At 45.2% G+C, this 22305-nt stretch overlaps 1 protein-coding gene across 1 annotated transcript in view; it reads left to right on the top strand.

Moving 5' to 3' along the window:
- The window catches only part of neurl1aa (neuralized E3 ubiquitin protein ligase 1Aa), a 48981-nt gene extending 26676 nt beyond the window's left edge, over positions 1–22305 (top strand). The window contains exons 4-6 of the mRNA XM_080464480.1: positions 8513–9232; positions 19175–19324; positions 19955–22305. Coding sequence (XP_080320606.1) covers positions 8513–9232; positions 19175–19324; positions 19955–20196 — 1112 coding nt within the window. The 3' untranslated portion in view covers positions 20197–22305. The remainder of the gene's footprint in view (positions 1–8512; positions 9233–19174; positions 19325–19954) is intronic.

The following is a 22305-nucleotide window of genomic DNA, read 5'->3' as shown; positions in this document are numbered from 1 at the left end:
TTTATTTATATCAAGCCAGTTACAACATAATTATCTCATGGCAACACAAACAATCCCACAAGAGCAGGCATAGTCAGCATAGTCAACGGTTGAGAGGAAAGAAAAGCGAAAGGGAAAGGACAGACGTAGAGAAACAAACATTGGACGCAAAGCTTGCAGCTCGCTAATCCACTTGATACTGATGGAGGTAGGAAGTAAAGGCCAGGAACTTCCAGTTCCACTTGCAGGAAGGTACAGAGAGAGAGTGAGAGAGAGAGAGAGAGAGAGAGCCCCAACTCCAACTACAGCAGAAAGACAAATCGTTACTGATGTGTGCTAGTGAAATATCAGCGTTTGGAGGGAAGGAGCACAGACAAATTATAAGTATTAGTAATCATCTATTAGTTACTTGCGCTCCACAGAGCGAGAGATTTCCTTCACCTCTGTTAGAAACAGTTTTCAGTGAAGTGATGATGGGATTACTTTCAGTTCTTGGCCCTGCTCTTTGTATTGGCAGGATTCGGCCTCTCAGTTATTAACAGCACTTATAGATCCAGGAGCTTCACTCAGGCCCTCCAACAACAACACAGGCAGCAGAAAAGAGGCTGTAAAGCCACTTTTTCTTCACTTCCCGTCAGATTTAACAACCTGCGGACATCAAGCGGAGCAGATTTGGCTGTTTTGGGTTTCCTGGCTGCTTCTACTCTATGATGGCTGCTGGTGCGAGAGCGCTAAAATCTTCAAAGAACAAACCTTGTTTGGCTTTTAGGGTTAGTTTCGCCTGTACCCTGGATGAGTGCACCCAGACTTAGCAGCAGAGAGGAATTCCACTGATAACCTTTAACTGGGATTAGCTAAAGCTAACGCTAACACCATGCAGATTTATGGCCAGTTTCCTGTTTGTGCCTTGACTCTCACTGTCTTTCCTGAGCTCAGATAAGGAAGCATTACCCGTTGTGAGGTTCAGCAAAACATCCGAACCCAGATTGTAGCTCACAGTGGGATGTACCATCGGGAAGGAATGAACTATTTACGCTTTTAGATGGAACCTGATCGACATCAGGGGTCATCTTTAATATTCTCAGGTTACAAACTACTAAAGGAAGTGGAAGCAGGTCTTTGTATTGATGAGCCGTTATCTTGTCAGGCTGAGCAGGATCACAGCATCTCTAGGTAAATGATGTCAGACTAGCCTGAACGTGGCTGGCTAGCATTATTCGAAGCAGCCGTGGTTTGTTCTGATTAACATCCAAAGTGTCGGGTTGATGTGGTTGTGCTTTGCTCCGTGGGTGGAATTATACAGTATGTTGTTCAGATAAACTGTGCTGGCTTAATGAGAGGATATCGCTCACTGTGTCGTTATAAAACTACCCTTTTCTCACGCAAGACTTTGAGTAGTCTGACTGCTGTCTGATGACTCTGTAGGTTCGACTTGTGGAGGAGTTTAAATAATTTAGCTGATTCATTGTTTCATAAACTTTGGACACCTTTAATTACTCCGATCAACAGTTCTTATTTAACAGAGCGCTTTTGAAATTGGGGTCATACAAGGAGTGGCGCTTGTTTAGAGACTGTGCGTGTTGTGAAGGTGTCAGTGAGCTTCCAGTAATAAATGATTAGTCTGCCTCCATGGTGGAGCGCAGACATAAAAACGGGGGGGCTTTAATATAAGAACCTTATGATGGAGGTTATTAGCACTGAGGTCCTGGCATGCTGATTGGCAGAGAGCGGGCGGCACATGCTGGATCCCGCCGATGACCTCAGGGACGGGGCTTTCTGTGACTTACCGGGCGTTGTGCCTGGCTCTTTGTTCGGGCCATGTGTCGCCCTGGGAGCATGCTGCTCTTTCCAAAAGCCCTGGGTTCAAAGCTGCCCTGCCCGATCAGAGACGCAGGGTTTGGGCCGGTGCCAGGAAATAAAGAGCATCCCAAACATCTCACACAAAGACCCCCCTCTCTGACGCTCACCCCCACTGCCCCTCTCGCCTCCTCCTTTAGTTTGTTGTGTATCTGCTGGCTCGCTCGGTCTGAAGGTTCTTAATCCCGGGTCAGTCGCTGAGCTACACACTGCCTCCATTTCTCCCTGAAAGACCCCGTGTTGTCCCCCCGCGACTCGCTGTTCTTATCTGTGCACAGCAAAAGCAAAACCCTTGGATATCCATCTGCCTTTTCAGCTGATCCCAATTCCCACCACATGGACAGATGCTCCTCTCTCCCCTCTTCGCACTCCTCTCTTTCTAAGATCACCTCCTCTTCACTTTCTTCGTCCAGTTCTGGCTCTCGTTACCTTCGCTGAAATCAGACGAAACCGTCCACAGACCTGTGGATAAAGATAAGCCCAGTGAGATAGGTTGTGTGCGGAGGGAGAGTAAATCCGCCACCTCCTCCCCTCCTCACCCTCACCCTCCCTCTCCGGCGCTGGTTCAAACTCCTGGCACGTTTCGTCTGCTTAGGCTAGCAAAGCCACTAAGCCAGCCTCCCCCTCCATGCACAGCATTAGCTAACCTGCTTTGCGGCTATTCCCCAGTCAAAAACATTTACAGCGTGAGCCAAAGCCTGTGTGGGCCAAAATAGACACACTGCCATTCCTCCCCCATCCTCCTCACCCGCCACGCTTGTCCATGTATTTGCGACGTATTAGCCCAACAGGTGCCTAATTATGCTAATAAAAAAAAACGCTCTGAGGAGGAACTGAAAGAAGGTGAGCCAAATGGGGTTAAGTTTAAAAAAAATGTTTTAAAAAGAAAAGGTCCAACGGACGCTTCTTTCCCATAGAAATAATTAACGGTTCATCCAACAGGTGTTCCATTCGGTTAGCAAATCAATCTAAAGTGAAGAATCAGGTGATGAACGGCCTTTTTTTTTCCGCCCATGTCAGCAGCTGCCTCTTCCAATGTCCCGTTAAAACACACACACACACACACACACACACACACACACACACACACACACACACACACACACACACACACACACACACACACACACACACACACACACACACACACAAACGCAGTTTCCACAGCTTTCAAAGTGCTGAATTCTGGCCTCGGCCAATGCGAGAGAACATCTGTCTGTAGGGGATTCGAAAAAAGACCCAAAAAAATGGTTCAGCTAAAAAAAAAAACTGGGTTGGCTCAGAATATAAGATCACTGGAGAGGTGACAGGTGTGTTGGATCTTTTGTAGATACATGCAAGAACAAACCTCAGGAAACGGTGACATTTTGTTTAGATTCGAGCAGAAGATCTGTGATACTGGCTGACGTAACCTACCATTTTCTTACGGGCGTGAATAGTCTTGCCCAGGGAGTCATGGTGGCGGCCTCGACCACCACTGCCCTAAATATGAGTAATATATGTGATACTACCTTTACTGCTTTAAGTTTTGATTTGAACTTTTCCACATAAGGCAGGAACACTTGGCCACTGTGTGAAAGTTTTGATGCTCACCACCGGATTTGAATCCATTATGTCAGAGAGCAACAAAGAGTCATGAGGCCATTGTCACTGGAGAGGTGACAGGTGTGCTGGATCTTTATTGCGACATGTATCTAATGTCAGGAAACAGTCACATTTTGTTTAACTTCAGGCTTTAAAACTATGTTCTCTTTCAGGTAAAGATTGGTAAAGTGTGAATGTGAAATCTTAATCTTAACACATCCTGTCCTCCTAATGTTCCCGGTGACCACTAGAGGGCGCACTTACAAGAGGGTAAATGTGCACATAGATAATCGGCCTGGTTCTTGTCATCAGGGAAATATGAAAAAAAAAAAACATGAAACATTACAGTTATTTATTCTTCCAGTCAAAGATGTCCTATTAAAGCTGTATTACCTTCCTCTATCAGGTGAATAATCAGGTTATGACCCACAACGTCACTCCTTTCAGCGTCAGCAGCTGCCAAGGATCCATTTAAACACACACACACACACACACACACACACACACACACACACACACACACACACACACACACACACACACACACACACACACACACACACACACACACACACACACACACACACACACACACACACACACACACACACACAACTGTTAAGCACAGCTTTCCAAGTGTTGAATTCAGGCCTTGGCCAGTAGGAAAGAGCATCTGCCAGCATTGGGTTTGAAAAGGAACCAATAGGACAAAAGGTGGGCTAAATAACGCAGGTGCACCAAGATTAGCGAGCAGCAGCTGGCGAGGTCACAAACACTCACTTTTACAAACGCTAAGTAAACCTTTCCCTCCTCTTTTTGTTCTCACAAGCTAACGACAAGCGAACACACTGAGGTAAAACCTCGAACTCAGCCGGCTTTGATGAACAAAAGACGAAGAAGAAAACGTGGCAGACAAGCCAGTTCGGGTTTGAAACGACGGCTCTTTGATAAGTGAGCAAGGGAAAGGAGGAACGTAAACCGTCAGAGCAGGGGCTTTTTTTTTCTTTTTTTTCCCTGAATTAAAGCTGATAAAAGACTTTTTTTTTTTCTTGGAGGAATCAGTTCAGAGTGTGTTTGAGTCGTTGACACACGGAGATGATGATTTACGGCTTCTCCGCCAGCTCCTTTCAACATAAATCCAAGCGATGTCACAGGAAAACGCCCCAGTCCCTCCCTCCCCTGCTTCACCTCACTTCTCTGTTCTCGCTCTGTTTTCCCGCTGTGATCCTGACGCGAGACGTGTCATCATCCTGCCTCCCAAGACGTCTGGCCTGTGTCGTAATGACACTCATGATGGATTGACGGCTGAACGGGAACAGTTGCTTGTAGTTGGTGTTGGTGGGACGCTGCCTTCCTGTCTTGAGTTTGCACATTCTCCCTGAGCATGGAGGGGTTTTCTCCAGGTAGCCTGTGAGTGAAGTGGTTCCGACTGTTGCTCCACAGCAATGCAGTAAGGTTGTTGGTGTCAAGCTGTTTTTCCTATGCAAGACTGAGGACCTTCAGACAGACCGACACACACACACACACCAGCATTTCAAGCTTAGCGGTTAGCATGTTTCCTTTAGCTCACCTTCCTTTAGTTCTCTGTGAACGGCTTTTTTTAATGCAGCGTATAAGTAAAATAAAACATTGTAGTTATAAAACGCACACATACATTTGCGTAGAAATATTTGTGTTGTTTATATATTATAATAAATCCATGTGGCCATTTTTCAAAATGGCCACTGTTTTCTAAAGATGGCACATATTTAACCACATGACTTTGGGTTTGTATTATTTAAATCATATTATTATTGTAATATGATTTAAAATGCATTATCTGATGAGAGTATTAATGATATTCCAATTATATTAACATTGAACCCCGGATGGTGAGGAAATCGAATTTGTCACCTGATGCTGGCACTAATGCAAAAAGACAGAAACAAACAAGAACGGATAGAAATTAACACGAGACACTTTCAAACTGAAACAAGTGATACAAAATACGTAACACCTAATTGAAGAAATAAATCTTCCAAAGCTACTGTTGGTGAGTAGGTTCTGTTCTTCGTCTTGGAATTGAAAGTGATAAATGTACTTTATCTAACAGGAATATTTCAGAAATGTGCCAACTGAAATGAGCAGGATGAGCAGATTAAGTCGTGGTCGGACTCTGCTAATGTTCACGAGGGCTTTTTTTTTTTTTTCTAATAAGTGGGAATAGATGGTGGAGGAAACAGATGAAACCGTCTTGCCTCGGGGCAGTTAGCCGCTGCACACTTCTGAGTGCAGAGTTGTTTAATGGTTGATTAGCAGTCTGTAGGATCTGAAACTCCCCCACCCACCTCTGTCCTGCACCGTCCTCTCCATTTAAAGCCTCTTTGAGAAATCAATTAGTACAATTACAGGGCTTCGTTCCCCTGAAACATTAATCACCACTCTCCGCGTTAGCCTCTAACGTTAACCGACAGCTGACAGAACCGCCCGTCTCGGCTGCGCGGCGAACAAGAACTCATCAAACGGCGTTTCAGTGATGATGCAGGAAATCAGACCCGTCACTCTCGGGAGGATCGGACAAATCGGAGCTGCTGTCGTCTTTGGTTCAGTTCTACGCGCCTGATGTGGGATGGCAGCCGCTGTTCTTTGAAGGGGTTTGATGTGGATTCTCAGGTCCCGTGCTCTAAAATAAATGTGTTCAATGCTGTAGGAGTGTAGTGGTACGCACGGTCTTATCGCTGTCAGAAAACACAGCTTCCATTCAGGTCTCAGAGCCTTTCTCTCTGCCGTTTGCATGTTCTCACTGGGTTTACTCCTGGTTCTCCAGCTTCGTGTCACAACTCAAAAGAGGGTTAGGGCCTAGTGTTCACACTTTTTGCCCACAATGCAACAGGAATGTGTTTTCTATCCTCTGTAACATGCTGTCTTTTCCATCGACTCGTATCCTTAAATCGTAAAGCGTTAACGAGCGGAGGAAACGGCTGTTATCGAAAAGCTGATACATACAGTCACATGGTGGTTTTCATGGTCAAAATGTTGCCACGTTTGTCCCACTAGTGGCACTACAAGGTAACTACATCTACTTCTGCTATTTCTGTGCAAACCAACATCGTTTTCCAAACGTTGATGTGTAAACACAGATTTTTTTCTCGCACAAAAACACAAAAGCAATGTGTCTTCATTTGAAACAGCGTGTAAACGGGGTCTCGGGGGCCACTGACACATCACGCTGCAAATCAGAGCTTTACCACCTCCCTCTGGTGTACTCAAGTATACTTGTTGTGTAACTTGACTCATACATGGATAAAAATCCTTGATGAGATGCTAATCTCTCTGCAGATGTTCTCAGACCACCGAGCGAAGCAATTAATCTGCCACAAAATCAACTTAAAACTCTATTAGGAGGCTTCTGCTCCAGGCCTGTCACGAATATGCCTCCGCTTGAGTGTCTTCCATCCATGGGCGGGGCAGGGTGAGGATGGGGTGAGGATAGGGTGGGTGGGGGCACATCATAAGAGGCTTGGCCGCTGTGCTTTCACTGCCACAGTGTACAGTTAGCAGGGTCTGTCCCGCAGCCCTGCTAATTGAGGCTAAGAGGTTTATCTGGAGCCAGGCCTCTCAGGTCCTGCTCCGATAGAGCAGCCTGCAGCAAACCGGGGCCGGAGAGACTCTCCAGAGACAGAGAGCGGCTGGTTTTTATCCTCCCTCACCCTCACTCCTCCACCCCTGAGCCCCCGTCCCTTCTCTACACATGAGGGTCTCTTGGTGCCCTCATAACCTCAATTGGGAAACATGGATGACATTTTCACTTCCTTCTGTCTCATGTCTGCTCCGGTTTTCATTCACTCAAACTGAAACTAATTATACCCCGGCCACCGGGCCAGGAGGGGTAAGAGAGGCAGAGGCGGAGGGAGCGAGGGCACATCACAGGCCGTTATTTTAAGCCTCTGTGCGGAGGCGGAGGACGAGACCACGAGCAACCTGAGGATCTGTAATCAGTGTGTGTCTGTGTTTTATCACTAATCCTGCCATTAGAAACATGCTGCGTGTAAATTAACACACGAGTACAGATTATTCTGTTAATATTCACACAGTCACAGCGTTAGCCGAATCTTAGGTTATCTCTTTGTTTATACAAGAGGAACAATGATTCATAAATGTTAAACTAACTGTTCCCTAAAAGATGGTGGCGCTGTGGAGACAACAGCATTGGTCAATGCTAAAACTAATGCCGATGCAACAATTAATATTTGAGCTTTGATCAGGAAACAATGGCGGCTCATGCTGAAGTCAAGTGTTTTGATGTGAGCTTTTAATTTGTGTTTTAAGTGAAAACAGTTGAAGATGTTGCTAACTGCGTTGCTGGCATCAGCGGTGGCCTCCAGCTTTGTCACTATTCATTTAACTCTTGTTTATTCAAGTTGAGCAACTAATGAATCCTGATTGAACTCAGTTCGTCAGAGAACAACATGAAAGATGTCCAACTGAAACTAGCATGAGCATTATCCTCGAGCCCCATTAGCTTGAATAGCATTTAGCTTCAATTTCTAGGAGCTGTCTGCAGAGGATGGTAGTTTATCTCTGCTGTTTTGTTGCTACTTCTTCTCATTGTTATCAGCTTATAAACCACTCTTTCAAGGAGAGCGAACATCCAGATTGTAGAGCATCTTCCTCACACTAACTGATGTAACTTCAGTTGAACTCAATGAATGAATCAATTATTACATTAAATCAATAAGTCATTGTAATCAAGCACTGATATTCAGCTACTGGCATGACACTGGTATTTTGATAGTTACAGAAATTCATGCTTTTTTGCTGAGTGGTACGGTACTTTGCAGTGAAAGATGTGTTTCACGTAATTTCAGGAAGTCATTTTGTTCTTGTTAATCCAGACAGTATTTTCCTGTTCAAAACTGCATGATTAAGCTTGACAAACGCTGTGATTGGCCTCAGTGTGGAGTCATGAGAGGAACACAGCTCAAATTGAATTTTTGTTTCTATGAGGAACTTCAAACTCGGCTCCTTTCAGAGTTTCATCACGGTTTTGTGTTTTTCTGTTTTTCGGGTGTGCTTCCTCAGAGTCTCACTTCCTCTGTGTTTCTGTCCTCAGAGAGTGAGATCGTTCCTCCGGACTGCCTCCGCCCTCGCTCCTTCACCACGGTGCGCTCGTCCTCGCTGCGCCGCGAGGCCGACGACTCCCGCCTCTCCGTCAGCCTCTGCGACCTCAACCTGCAGCAGGAGGACGGCGGCCGCCACACCCACCGCCACACGCTGCACCTGGCCTCGGCCTCCTCCTCCTCCGCCTGCCCCATCCCGCAGAACTCCCTCAACTCGCAGCAGTCGTCCTTGTTGCCGTCGGCGCTGGAGAGCGACCTGCACTTCCACCAGCTGCGCGGCGCCCACATCAAGACGCTGGACGAGCAGACAGTGGCGCGGTCCGAGCACGCTCGCGAGGAGCGCACACTCGTCTTCACCAACCGCCCGCTGCGCACCGGAGAAACCGTCTTCATTAAAGTCACCAAGTCCAGCCCAGCGCGCTCGGGATCTCTGTCCTATGGCGTGACCTCCTGCGACCCGGCGGTGCTGCGCCCCAGTGACTTGCCCTACAACCCCGAGGCGCTGGTTGACCGCAAAGAGTTCTGGGCGGTGTGCCGCGTGCCGACGCCCCTGCAGAGCAGCGACATCCTGGGCTTCCTGGTCAACCACGAGGGGGAGGTCATCCTGAGCCACAACGGCACCAACGTGGGCATGCAGGTGTGCGTGGACAACTCTCGTCCACTGTGGATGTTCTTCGGCCTGCATGGAGCCGTCACACAGCTGAAGATTCTGGGTAAGCGTCACGCCAAGATAGAAAAAGTAGAGAGATAGCACAACTAGAAAAGATTCTGTAAGCAGTTGCAAGGATTAGATTTCCTCAACTACAACACCAGTCAGATCCAGAGACAATAAAGGCCCAAATATGCTTCCTTTACGCTAGCTTGGTAAATGGGTACATTTCAAGCCTTATTACACGTCTCTTACATTGGTGTTGTTGTTTGTCAATACCTCCAGTAAAGGATGACCTTTGTTGATTTCATGACGGACGACGTTTCTAATCCCAATAACCATGAAACTGCTGAAAATAAGTATTGATGTCCGTTTTAGTATTTAAAATATGGTCTGGGGGGATAATTCATTGTCTGATGTCCTTATTCCTATTGTTAATTATTGTCTTTGATACTACTCAACACGGCCCCCACAGGTCATCAGTGGTATTACTCTGTTTTCTCAATATTGCAAACTGCCTGGAAAATGACAAATTATTGCACAGTAATTAACACAGAAGATGGACAGAAAATAAAACAGTATCTGTCTGAGTATTTAATGAAGGGTATATTTGGGCCATTAGTGGTAGAAATGTTCAGTGGTCTAATCTCTCCAAAAATTTTTTTTTTGGGAAAAACTCAGAAGTATTGAAAAAGCAATCTCACACATTTGAGTCCTAGATTTACTGGCCTGTTTGCAGGATTGTTCTGCTTCATTGTATGGCTGAGATGTAGAACTCTGAAGAGAACATGGTCTCTTTGATGCTGGTTAAAGAGCACGTGTTGGTTGTTTTGTTTGCAGTTTTCCACTTCATTTCGTACGAATCACAAATCGAGTAGACATCTGCAAACATCAATTCAATAAGCGAAAGTTTCATCTTTATGTTGAACTTTTTTTGATGCATGGCTGAGATCTGAAGCTTCACAGAGAACACAGGCAGTCACTCCCAAAGCAGTTTCCCAACCACTTTGTATCAGGATTTTCTTTCTATATTTGCAGTTTTATGCAAATTCCACATCACCCGTACAACAGATGGCAAAGAAAAGTTATTCACGCTTATACCCGGTCGATCCGCTGGATTTGATTTGACCTTTCTTGTAGTTGCCGTTTTCATCAGAGCCGCTCTCTGAAGTCTCTTGTGTGTAGTTTGCGTGTTCTGCCTGGGCATTTACTGTTGTTTTTTTCTTGAAGTTCTTAGATTTTCGAGGTGTTTTTTTGACTCTAAACGTGCACTTTGATGGACTGATCACCTGCTCAGGCAGTAACCTGCCTTCACCCAAAGTCATGAGTGGGATCAGATAGTATAAAAGATCAAGACACATCTTTTCTTCCGTATTCTGTCAATAACAAGGAATCAAAAATGGGGGAGTTGCCAGATGCGGTCACCTCCTTTGGCAAACTCCGGGGTTGATAACATTATTCAGCTCCTCACCGATTCCCCAGCTCATGCTGTTAAATCGAAGGTTGTTCCTCTCTGACCTGTTCTGATCTCTGCTTCCCTTTCCGCTGCTGTCTCTGAAAGAAAAGACGTCCGTATTTATAGAAGCTTCTCCCTCCGCGCAACAACGCTGGTGACACCTCTGAAAGGCCGACACTGTTCGGGCCCGTGGTGCCTCGTAAATGTCGCGGTAATGGAAGACGTTTTTACTGCCGCACGTGTCAACCTGCATTACACAGCTGACAAAGACACTGTCAGCACGTCTGTGCGGAGCCGTGAACGTGTGCAGAATCAACCTCCTGTGGTGAAAGCTGTGACTTCGGGGATGCGTGTGTTAATGCTAATGCTGCTGTTGTTGGAAGACCTTTTTAGTAGAAGTGGCTGAGCTGTCTCCTGTATTTCATGCGGCCTGGACGGAGCGTTTCCTCTCCGCCTGTTGTTTGCAGCCTTTAAAAAGCGGGTAAACAGACCTGAGGTGTCTCAGCTCACCACCAGCAGGCCAAGTGTCGTCCCTGCTGCGTGCCACTCGCAGCTTCTCTCCACCTCTTCCTGTTTTTCATCTTCCTGGGTCGTGACTCTGCATCTACTTAAGTCCTGAGTGTGGAGAGACGCTTCCTGCCTCAGGACATCGGCTGTAAATATTCCCACAAACAAAGTTGAGCGTTTCCCTGCTGATTGTTAACCAGTCTGGCGTGATGTGGGAACTTCTGTCAGTGCTCTGCGTTCATTTCAACTGTATGTCTGTCCATCGCCTGTAAACTTACAGATATGGATCAATCGTTTCAGTAACACCATGGGGGGCGTGTGTGACTCCTCAACGCCTCAATATCAACATCAGTGTGATGTCCCACTGTGATCATTGTTGTTATTTATTTTCTTGTGTTTTCAACTCAACTCTTCATGTTGGTCATTAGTGCCCTCTGCTGGACTGATTGCCGAACACTTTTATCCAGTGCACTGGACTCATGGAAGTTGGAAGTCTGTAGGATAAATTGCATTTTACCCTAACGCATTAACAAACAATTCCTTTTAAAAAGTGTCTGAGTAACAGCTACTAACGTTTCTTCAAGAATTTTTATACATGACAACAATTGACGATATACAGAACTTCCGTCTTGTTCTGTCCTGCTAACTGTGCTAGCTTTAGCATTACTGTTTTGCTAAACTCCTTTTTTTAGTTACTGTGGCTCCAGTGGACAAATTAATAGCATGTATCTTTTTTCAATTTCAACACTTTGCAGGTTCATTCCGTAGTTGGGTTTTGGCCCGTGGACTGTTTCACACTCCGGATTTAGATAGTCCTTGGAGCGAGATGTTTGTCTGATAAACTCTGGGCTCACTGTGTCCATGTTGTCCTCTGTTAGCTTGACCCACTTTTAGCATCAGCTGATGACAAATTAACCACGACAGCTGGCGCAGATACAAAATCACAACTAGCTTCAACAAAGCTCCAGACGACCGCCATCAACGCAACAGATGAGAAATAAACACAAACTCGGATTTTATGGACTTTACTTGACTCTGTACAAACAGATAGAAATGTCTCATTGGCACAGACTTCGATGACAATTGTAGCTCATTTATTGATCGGCTCCTGGAAGATCACATCACTCGAACAAACATGGAAAATCTGCAGTTCTCTCCAGAACCAAAGCAGTTAGCTAACATTTATTTAATTCGTCAGCACCTGACAGTTTTTATGAATATACATTTCAGTTTAAATTCTGCTGTGTAGAGTTTTCTTTTTAGATACTTCATCCTGCTCTATCAGTCAAATCCAACAGTGATTCAGGATTTTCTATTAATGAAGCAGCATTCTGTTGTCATACAGAGACATCTAGTGGTCACAAATGTTATGAGCCAGTATATTTTGATATATAAGTTGCATGAGCAGCCAAAAAGCCCTCCAAAATTGTGATTTGTAGTCCCAAAAATATTGCATTGATATATTGAAGCTTCCCAGGTTTGATTGTTAAGTGTACAGCGAGTGAGACCTTCTGCTCTTTGTTTTCAAGATAAACTTTCAGTGTATGTCAGTCTGTCTTGTATTTGATTCACTGAAACTTTCAGGTGTGATTGGATGCTCATACTATCGAAATCCTGGAGGTCACTGTGATGACCAAGCACAAAGTTCTTTGTGCTCATTTCTGAATTTTCTTGGTATCCTAAACATTGCAGGAGCCATGTAGATCAGAAGCGGAGATGTGACGGAAATATGAGACTGAGATTGTGATGAGGGAACGTGTCCAACACACCACCTGGCTTCCTCATTTTCTGCCTCTCCAATAATCGTTTACTGAAAGCTGAAGAATTGGCAGCACGTCAGAACAGGAACCGCTGAACAATGAGAACCGGTCCGACGCATGTCTTGATGTCTTGGGATTTCCAGCAAGGTGCGGATTGTCTTCACCGCCCGGCAGCTTCAGGAAGCCGACCTCACAGTGGGAGCTGTGATGGGCTGCAGAGTGGCGCTCGGGGAGCGGTGAGGCTGAATTCAAAGCTCCTGCTCGGAGTGACAGATGAGTCCCGGAGGACTCCTCCTGCTCCTCACGATGGAGAGATAAAGCGCTCGTCAATCCGCACGAAGCAGGAAGTAATGGACCTGTTCTGCCTTCAGTAACCACGGTGGAACGAAAGCAGGGTTTATCTGAGGTCAGCGCTCAGACAGGGTAATGACCCCACGGATGAAATCGATACTGCATCAGTTCTATTAGTAGTAATGGTCCTGTATGTCACGCTGTTTTAAATGTAGTGGATGAAATGTGCGCTCGTACCTCGGTACATGACAGAATATTTACACACATCAGTCCGATCTTTACGATCACTGCAGCTGCCCGCAGGAATTTCCTCGTAAACAATGTGATGTTTACATTCAGTTTGCTGCTGATGCACATCCTTCAGGCCCTGAATGCTTTTCCTTTCACATAAATGAGATGCTTCACATACAATCAGCCAAAATATTATGACCGCTGTATCAAGACTGCTGTATGTATGATATATCCAACAGCAAGTAAACATTTTATCCTTGAATTTAATGTTGGAAGCAGAAAAATGGATGACTGTGAAGATCTGAGGCAGTTTGATGATTACTGGGTCACAGTATCTCCTAACATGCAGCTCTTGTTGGGTGGTCCAAGCCTGCAGTGGTCAGAAACTGTTGTCCAAGGAAGGAAGAGAAATGACTCAACAACCTGTTGGTAGACAGACTCATTGATGGATGTAGTCTGATACATCAGACCAACGATGATCAAAGAGCATCAGAACTGGACCACAGAGTGGTGGAAGAAGGTGGAAGGATCAGGTTTATTTGGTCAGGTGTGCGTGTGTGTGTCTGTGTCTGTGTCTGTGTCTGTGTCTGTGTCTGTGTCTGTGTCTGTGTCTGTGTGTGAGTGGTTTACTTCAGGAGCCAGGATGCATTATGGGAAGAAGATGGAACAGTTGTGGATCAGTGTGATGTCCAAAACATCCCACTGGTCCACAAAAGTCTTTCAATCCTTGTGGATGTTAATGCGACATGTAGCATCGAGCTCAACATCGTTGCAGACCAAAAACACATTTTCATGAAAATAGTGATGGACTCGATCATTTTGATGATGAACCCTGATATTTTGTTGGTGGTTATAATGTTATGGCTGATCTCTGTGAGAGTTTGAAATAGTGCTGTCTCCTTTGTGGCCTCTGCTACATCGTTAGACCGAACGATCGGTTGACCTCCCTCCAGCAGTGGCATGTAGATAGTTCAGTCTGACAAACAGGAAGTGGACAGAATTAGTGAGTTCTTTTCATAGAAAGAAATGTCACTTTTAGTCTCATCTATTAGGACATGCTGACTGTTCTCCACAAACCCTCTCCTATTAGGGAGATTGTGTCAGAGAGAGCTGAACTCTGAGACACAGAGATGGTGGACGGACTTGCTTGCTCGTGGTAATGTCCAGTGACCCACTTCACATGTAATATAGATTCCATTAAAATGTCAGCGCGCTCACGCTCGATCGAAGCCACGCACCGCCCACATCCAGCTGCCTCGCTCCTCATCTCGTCTTCTGTTGTCCCAGCTGCTCCTCTTCGGGATTTTCTTTTGATATCACTCTCCTCCTGAATGCTTTACTGCAACTACATTTAGCAGAAACATGTTAATTAATTATTATCATGGAGTTACCAATGCAGTTCCTGAGGTTTCAGTTGGCTTGTTTCTAGTTATTTTAGTCCGCTGTCTCTGTCCTGCTGAGAGAAACACTCGGAGCTTTAGCACATAGAGTTGTTGTGCTTTCTGCTCCCTTAATGTTGATGTTTCTGTCCTCTTGACAGCTTTTGATTTGCAGAGCTACTGTCTTTTTGTCCTCCTCAGAATGCTTTTAGATATTCTTCCCTCCACACTTAGCTCATTAGCTTACCTGCTCGCTCTTCCTCTCTGCTCACTGTTAGCTTTAGCATTTGCAACGTAACTATCATGAAGGTGTGGTGCTCCCCGTGTCAGGGTCAGTTGCCATGAAAACATGACGCTCCTCACATCATCGTGACGTCCCTCACATCATGCTCAGTTGCCATGGAAACATGACGCTCCTCATGTCATGCTCAGTTGCCATGGGGACACCACGCACCGTCTCTTGGTGCTGTGTTTGTACCCGAGCAGAGAAAGGAGGCGTAACTGTGAACCAACCTGATCACAGAGTATCAGATCTGCACCTGTGTCAGCAGATGAAGGGTCAAAAGGAAAAAAAAATCAGTTTGTTTATGCTTTAAGACAAAAAATAAAGGACCCGGCAAATAATTTCCATTAACATTTCCTGGGTGAAACACTTTCCTCAAACACAAAGCACTTTGAATGGGCGGCCCTCTGCAGAGCAGCTCTTGTGAGGCGTTAGCAGCACAAAAGTGCATTTAATCTACACTGTTTTTGTTGTTATTTTTTTAGACGGTCTGTGTTTGGATGGGATGAGAGAGGAAAGCAGCTCAGCAGATAGCAGTTTAAGGTCATGGCTTACATCGCTGCATCAAATGTTAATGGTCTCTTTTTGTCAGCGCTGGACATATTATCTGAAGAGACAAAGGAGCTGTTTTGGGGGGAGGACACACTCATACATCCCACAGTTGTTTATCTCAGTATCAGGTGGTGAGCAGACAGCCAGCGATGCATATGTATGAGGACCAGGAGCTCACAGAACACATCCAGGTGGATACATTCAGAAAGTACCTTTAAAATTAAAAAGGACTCCTCAGGACGGACTGGTTTTCCGCAGATTTCTCAAGCGAACTTAAAATAAAAGCTGCAGCGGCATCAGCAGCTGAGGTGTGAAATTAATCACATCTTTCTCACTTTGAAGCTTCCAGCTCGTCACTGAAATCTATTAGTTCTTCTGTCCAGATGTCAAAATCCAGTGAGGAGCTGAAATGCTGCTGCTTCAAAGGATCATCAGGGATTTTTCTGGTCTCCAGATACAAATGAAGAGGTTGGACGCGCTACTCGCATGTGTTAAAACTCATTTAAAGCACTTCTAATTTCAGGTTTTCTCTCAAACTAAATATATTTTCATGTGCTACCGACACAATTTACTGAGAGGTGAGTGAATGAATGAAGTCTCAGGTAAACAAGAGTTTGGTGAAATGGTAACCGAGTTGATCTTCACTGGACACACTGACCGGTTTTAAAAGTGATGCTAACAGTGAGCAGGGTATAGACATGGAATACAACTGATCTGCTAATGCTAAAGCTAATACCGGGCTTCGTAAGCAGGGTACGGACAGTCGCTTAGCAAAATAGTTCCGTGAGCACGGTACAGCGCGGACGCTGTTCTGCTAATGCTAAAGTTGCTTGTTGGATCAGTGGAATGTGTGAGGAGGATGGAGAGAGTCGGCTCTAATGACACTGCGAGCAGCATACTGACGAAAACAAAGAGAAATAGCAACTATGCTAAGGCTAAGGCCTCGAGGTAGTGGACAGGTTCCATGTTTCCATGACAACATGGGCAGGGGCATCTGTACCTGGCTCCAAACAGAAATACTGAAAGTTCTGAAGAGGGCTTTTGAGAATTTTATAGAGATTTTTTTAATAGAGACAGAAGTCCATAAATGTTTTTTCCAAATAAGACAGTTTTAGAATTGCATATTGAAACAACAGACAGGTTGAGTACATCCCTTCTTCGTACTCCTGGAGCCTCTTGTGCAGGACGTGAGGCAGTCTTTGCGCCCCCTGGTGCCTTTGTTTTCATGCTATACTTGTTTGAGGCTCAAGCGTGAGTGCGGTCTTCACGTCACTGAATGCCCAGCCCCCAGCCCCACCCAGCACCCCATCACATACCCCACATAGCTGCGAGCGTGCGGGGAAGACGATCTCTGCATAGATGTGCTAAAGACAGACAGGTGGGGGACTGGACTGATGGAAGAGGACGGCAGCAGCGACGTGGCCGCAGAGACACACAGCTGTTCACACCAGTGGTGATCAGGGCTGGGCACCACAGATCCTGCCCCAGCTGCCCTGGGTGGGAGGTGCCCCGGGGATTAGCGGTGGTGGGGGGGTGGTTCACTCCACTTGGTGCTGTGTGTTAGGATGAAGGGTGAAACATGACGAGGGGCTGTGGCACCGATCAACCCTCCAAAAGTTCACATATCATTCATGTTAGCGGGAACTACAACCTAAAAATACCAAGATCATGTTATTCTTTTGTTATTCATCAGCAGAAAATTATTTTCAAAGATTTCTCCATTCCATGTCATGTACTTTTGATTTTCTTTTACTGCAAATGTAAAGTAACTTCTTGCATTTGCGCAACTCCAACCCAACACATGACAGATTTCTCCAACCAGACTCGCATACAGTGTGGTGCAAACTACTCGATTAGTCACTCTTTAGTAGTTACTAGTACTTAAAATAATAGTTAAAGTAGTGAAAAGGAACGCTTGGATCCCCCTTTTCTTTAAAAAGTAGTTGGGTTACCTTACTAGAAGCTAGAAGTTAATTAGTTACTTGTTAAAGTTCCTGGTAATGTTCTGTGTTGATAATATTCACATAGTTGGACTATTGTAGCGTATTGTTAGCATTATCCAGAAGTGGAACATAACAAATTGCATTTACTCAAATTACTGTTATAGAGTAGTTTTTTTGTGTACTTGTATTTGTCATTTTTAAACTCTGTAATTTGACTTTTACTTAAGTATGTTCTTTTAAGTATTGTACTCCACTACATTTTCAATCCTATGTTACTGAGTAAAAATTTTCAAAAAATAAAAACGTTAAATTAGAAATATTGTGCCCTAGAAATACTGCAGTGAATGATGGGCAGGAGAACAAACTGATACTGAAGTCAAAGTTGCAGAAAACGATGTGAACCCCTGGCCATATTGACGGGACAGCTTAGGTCTTCAAGCACAAGAAAGGCAACAGCATTATTATGCAGTGTTTGCCAAAAGAGGCCGAGGTAGATTTTTCTGGTCTCCAGATATAAATGAAGAAGTTGTACGCGTTACTCGCATGTGTTAAAACTAATTTAAAACACTTCTAATTTCAGCTTTTCTCTCAAACTAAATTTATTTTCATGTGCTAACGAAACAATTTACTGAGATGTGAGTGAATGAATGAAGTCTCAGGTAAACAAGAGTTTGGTGAAATGGGAACAGAGTTGATCTTCACTGGAAGCACTGACCGGTTTTTAAAGTGATGCTAACAGTGAGCAGGGTATAGACATGGAATACAACTGATCTGCTAATGCTAAAGCTAATACTGGGCTTCGTAAGCAGGGTACGGACAGTCGCTTTGCAAAATAGTTCTGTGAGCACGGTACTGCGCGAACGCTCTACTGCAATTATTGTAAAGATGATTATTATTATTATTAACTCATACATTTTTCATTATGGGAAAATGCATTTTTGAGGGCCTAAACATACGTAACTTTTTGTGACACTTTGCAAAACCATCAGGCCCCCACCCAGTGGCGGATTTTGCTATGGGCGAAGTGGGCACCTGCCCAGGGCAGAAAACTAGCCAGGTCCGCTACTGCCCCCACCCTGCTCTTACGTCACACTGTACATACATTACAAACATGCTTGCATGCATTCCCTGTTGGGATAATCCACCGGTGTGTAAACAACCGAGATTCCTCACCCCACTGTAATAATAATCCAACTTGGTCATCTGTCCATACAAATGTCTGTGTGACCGCTATTGTTCATGTTTGTTGTTTATTTTTCTCTCCACACACGTGTGTGGTTTCATTACACAAACTACAGCACCAACTGGTGGCCTGGGATGCCAATGTACATCATTTTCAGCGTTTCTGTGTAGATGGACATTATTTTGAAAATGTTTCTGGAACAAAAACCATGCGTCTGCACTTGAAAGGTTGTCATATCAAATAGGGCCTTCAAGTGCGAAGTAACTTCTGAGTTCTCCCACAGTGTGTATGACTTGAAACCTTTTGATCCGCAGATTTAGGTTGATTCTGTAAACTGAGAGAATTCTAAAGTCTATCGTCGAATCTCATCGTGTTTCAGTCTGCTCTACTAGACTCCTGTAACGCCCCATCTCTCCTGCAGGCTCCACTCATGTCGGGGACCCTCGGGCCACCTCCAGCCCCGGCTCGCCCTCCTCCTCCCCGCACACCCCCAGCGCTCTGGGCAGCGGCAGCTCCGACCCGGTTCTGAACGGAGGCCTGTGCTCGGCGGCGTACTGCGGCTCGGCGGGAGGTGAGTGATGGGACGGGGGCGGGAGACACCGTGAACGGGGAGACGTTGCCCTCCAGCGGCCCTCGGGAACAATGCCAGCACTCTGCGGACGCTCGCTGCAGCTGCTCCAGACGTTATGTCACACCGGGGGGGTTACGTAAATCTGTCTGTGGAGAAAAGTGCACAGAACAAACAAAACCGCCCACAGACTGAGCTGTGTAGTTACGGAGTAATCTGTGACTGTAATGCCATTACTTCTTTTTACGATTAGTAACTCAGGTTTCAAAGCCTCAGTGGGCTCTTTGTTCTCTGCAGAGCTGCTGTCTCTATCTTAGAGCTGTTGCTTCAATGGTGACCATGTCACTAAACTCCTATTCACCAGGTCATGTTGGTCACTACTTCCACGTTATACAGCATCTTCCTCCCACTAAGTGATGTAACTTCAGATAACATCCAGAAGTTGCACATAGCGTACTTTACAGAGAACTAGTTACTTGAATCCCGCTAATTCCTGTTTTGATTTCCTTGAATTTCAGCCGATAACCCTGTCTGTCTATGAAACTGGAATTCCTCTTTGACATGAGCTGATCAGACCTTCAGGTGCTTCTTTTTCTTCCCGTATCAACACTGTCTTCCCATCTTTGACTGCAGGAACGACTCCGAACTCTCCGATCAGCCTCCCGAAGTCGCCCACTTTCCCGTCAGGCCACGGGCCGTGGTCCGAGGAGTGCTCCATCTGCTACGAGAACACGGTAGACACGGTGATCTACGCCTGCGGACACATGTGTCTGTGCTACACCTGCGGCGTCAAGCTCAAGAAGATGTCCAACGCCTGCTGTCCCATCTGCAGGAGGCAGATCAAAGACATTATCAAGACGTACCGCAGTACGTAAGGCCGACCAGCCCAACCCCAGAGGAACAAAACAGGACAATTCAGGAGAACTCTGGTACTTTGATTCGGTATTCTCCCATAAATATTGTCAGCTGGTTCTCTGAAGTGATCTTTTCCAAAAGTCACGGCAGTAGGTTCCAACGTGGATTCCAGCCAGAAGAGTTCACTCATTGCGGAAGGACTTTGAAAGAAAGAACAGAAAAAATGACGCAGCTCTTTGACGGGCTGAGCCATGTTGTCAGATTTAGGGACGGTGAACGCACCATGAGTCATGAATGTCTCAAGCATTGACTCTTTTTGAAGAGGGGGGCTTGGAAAAAGGCTCTGGATCGACTCGAAGAAAGAAGCGCAGTGGAAAATCACCTCAGAACGCCACAACTTGTGTCTGTGTGTTACTGGGAGCCGGACAAAGAGACGCGAGGACCTCTGTTGTTGTCGTGGTGATTATCAGTGAGTGAAGTGACGTGTGTAGAGACGCGAGACAGTGCTGAGTATTTCTAAGTAGGATTGTAACACCTCTTGTACTCATATAATCTTCTAATGTACCTTTTCTGGTAGTTCTCTTTCGCAAAACGTTGGTGGTAGCTATGTTTTCGTGCTAGCTAGCTAGCTGCTTTGCGCCGCAGTGTGATGTGTTGCACTGGAATCAGTAATTGTCCTCTCAGAAACGCCCCGACGCCGGGCAGAGGGGAACAAACAGTCCGTGTAACGTTTTTCAGTCCAGTTTAACAGCTCGGTGACTTCCAAATCCAGCAGTTCAAGTCAGCCAATCAGACAGGGAGTATGTACGCGAGAGCGGCACCTTCCACTGAGGAAGTCAAGGACACAATTAAAGTTAGACTCTGCAGTTAAATTCTATCAAATATTTTTTGAAATAGTAATTTTAGCTAAACTTTTTGAAGGTGCTGTATGTCAAATGTGAGTAATGCCACTCCCGTGCATTAGGTGGCAGTAGTGAGTAAGTGCAGTTTATTTTCAGTGAGATTAGTTTTTGCCATGGAATACAGCTTCTGCTTTTTCCCATTCAATCTTTTCCCCATTCAATGGAGCGAGCTGTTAGCATGCTAATGTTCGATAGAAATATACCATGATTGTTTTCCATCAGGTTTTTTTTAATTTTTTTCTACTTTTTTGTCTTTAAAATCTGTTTCTTTTTTTCTTCATTTTTATTTCTTCTTTTTTTATCACCTTTTTAAAATGTTTTGATTTTCAAAAATTCCAAACTGTACCTTTAAGATCTTGATTATCCTGAAGAGAAAAAAAATGTAAGCGTATTCAAACTGAAAAGCGTTACACACACCAAAACAAGAATCACTCTTCAATGAAAACAATCTCCAAAACCTGCATCCAGCAGGTTCAACAGCAGCTCTGAGACAAAACGGAAAGTCAGGAATTCCTTCAAAAAATACTAATCTGGATACTCCTCAGGGCCGATGCGTTTGTTTTTTTTACGTGAGGAACTACACCCAAACTCGACACTGTGAGCCCTGGAAAACACGCAAACACACGGATTGTTGCCATTGTACCAGCCTCCTGCCTTAACACACACACACACACACACACACACACACACACACACACACACACACGGATGTATCACCAGTCGACGCTGTGCTGGTTCGTACCATCACAGAGTCATTCAGAGGAGAGGAAAAAAGAAAAAGCACAAAAAGTTATTTTTGTACCAGAAATCCACAGTGTTGGAAACTTTCACAGTTAAAATGTACGACGGCGTTCTGTGGCGGGACTTTCACCAGCAGCATCTTTTACACGGATCAGTTCAGGGGCAGAAGGTATTTCAATAAAATTAAAAAAAAAACACAAACCCTCATATTTCCAGTCATCTCTGTTCCTCCCTCAGCGTTCGGAGCTTTCAGGTCCTTCTCCTCCCTGTACAGAAGCCATAGCTGTCCGCAGGCCTGCTGTATTTTGTAGAAAAACTCGTCCTCCTTTTTGTAGATAATCAACAAACGGGGCTCGAACCGTTGCTGCTACGCCCTCGTTCCACTCCTCCCACTCTGCTACTGCTTGAAGTGTTCGATCACATTTTGAATGTTAAATTATGTATTTAGAGAGAACAAACAGATCTTTATTTGTGTGCTTCACTCAG

Source organism: Lipophrys pholis (genome assembly GCF_963383615.2).
Source record: "Lipophrys pholis genome assembly, chromosome: 5".
NCBI lineage: Eukaryota > Metazoa > Chordata > Actinopteri > Blenniiformes > Blenniidae > Lipophrys > Lipophrys pholis.
The sequence above is the reverse complement of the archived record's forward strand: the minus strand, read 5'-3'. Positions and strand labels throughout refer to the sequence as shown.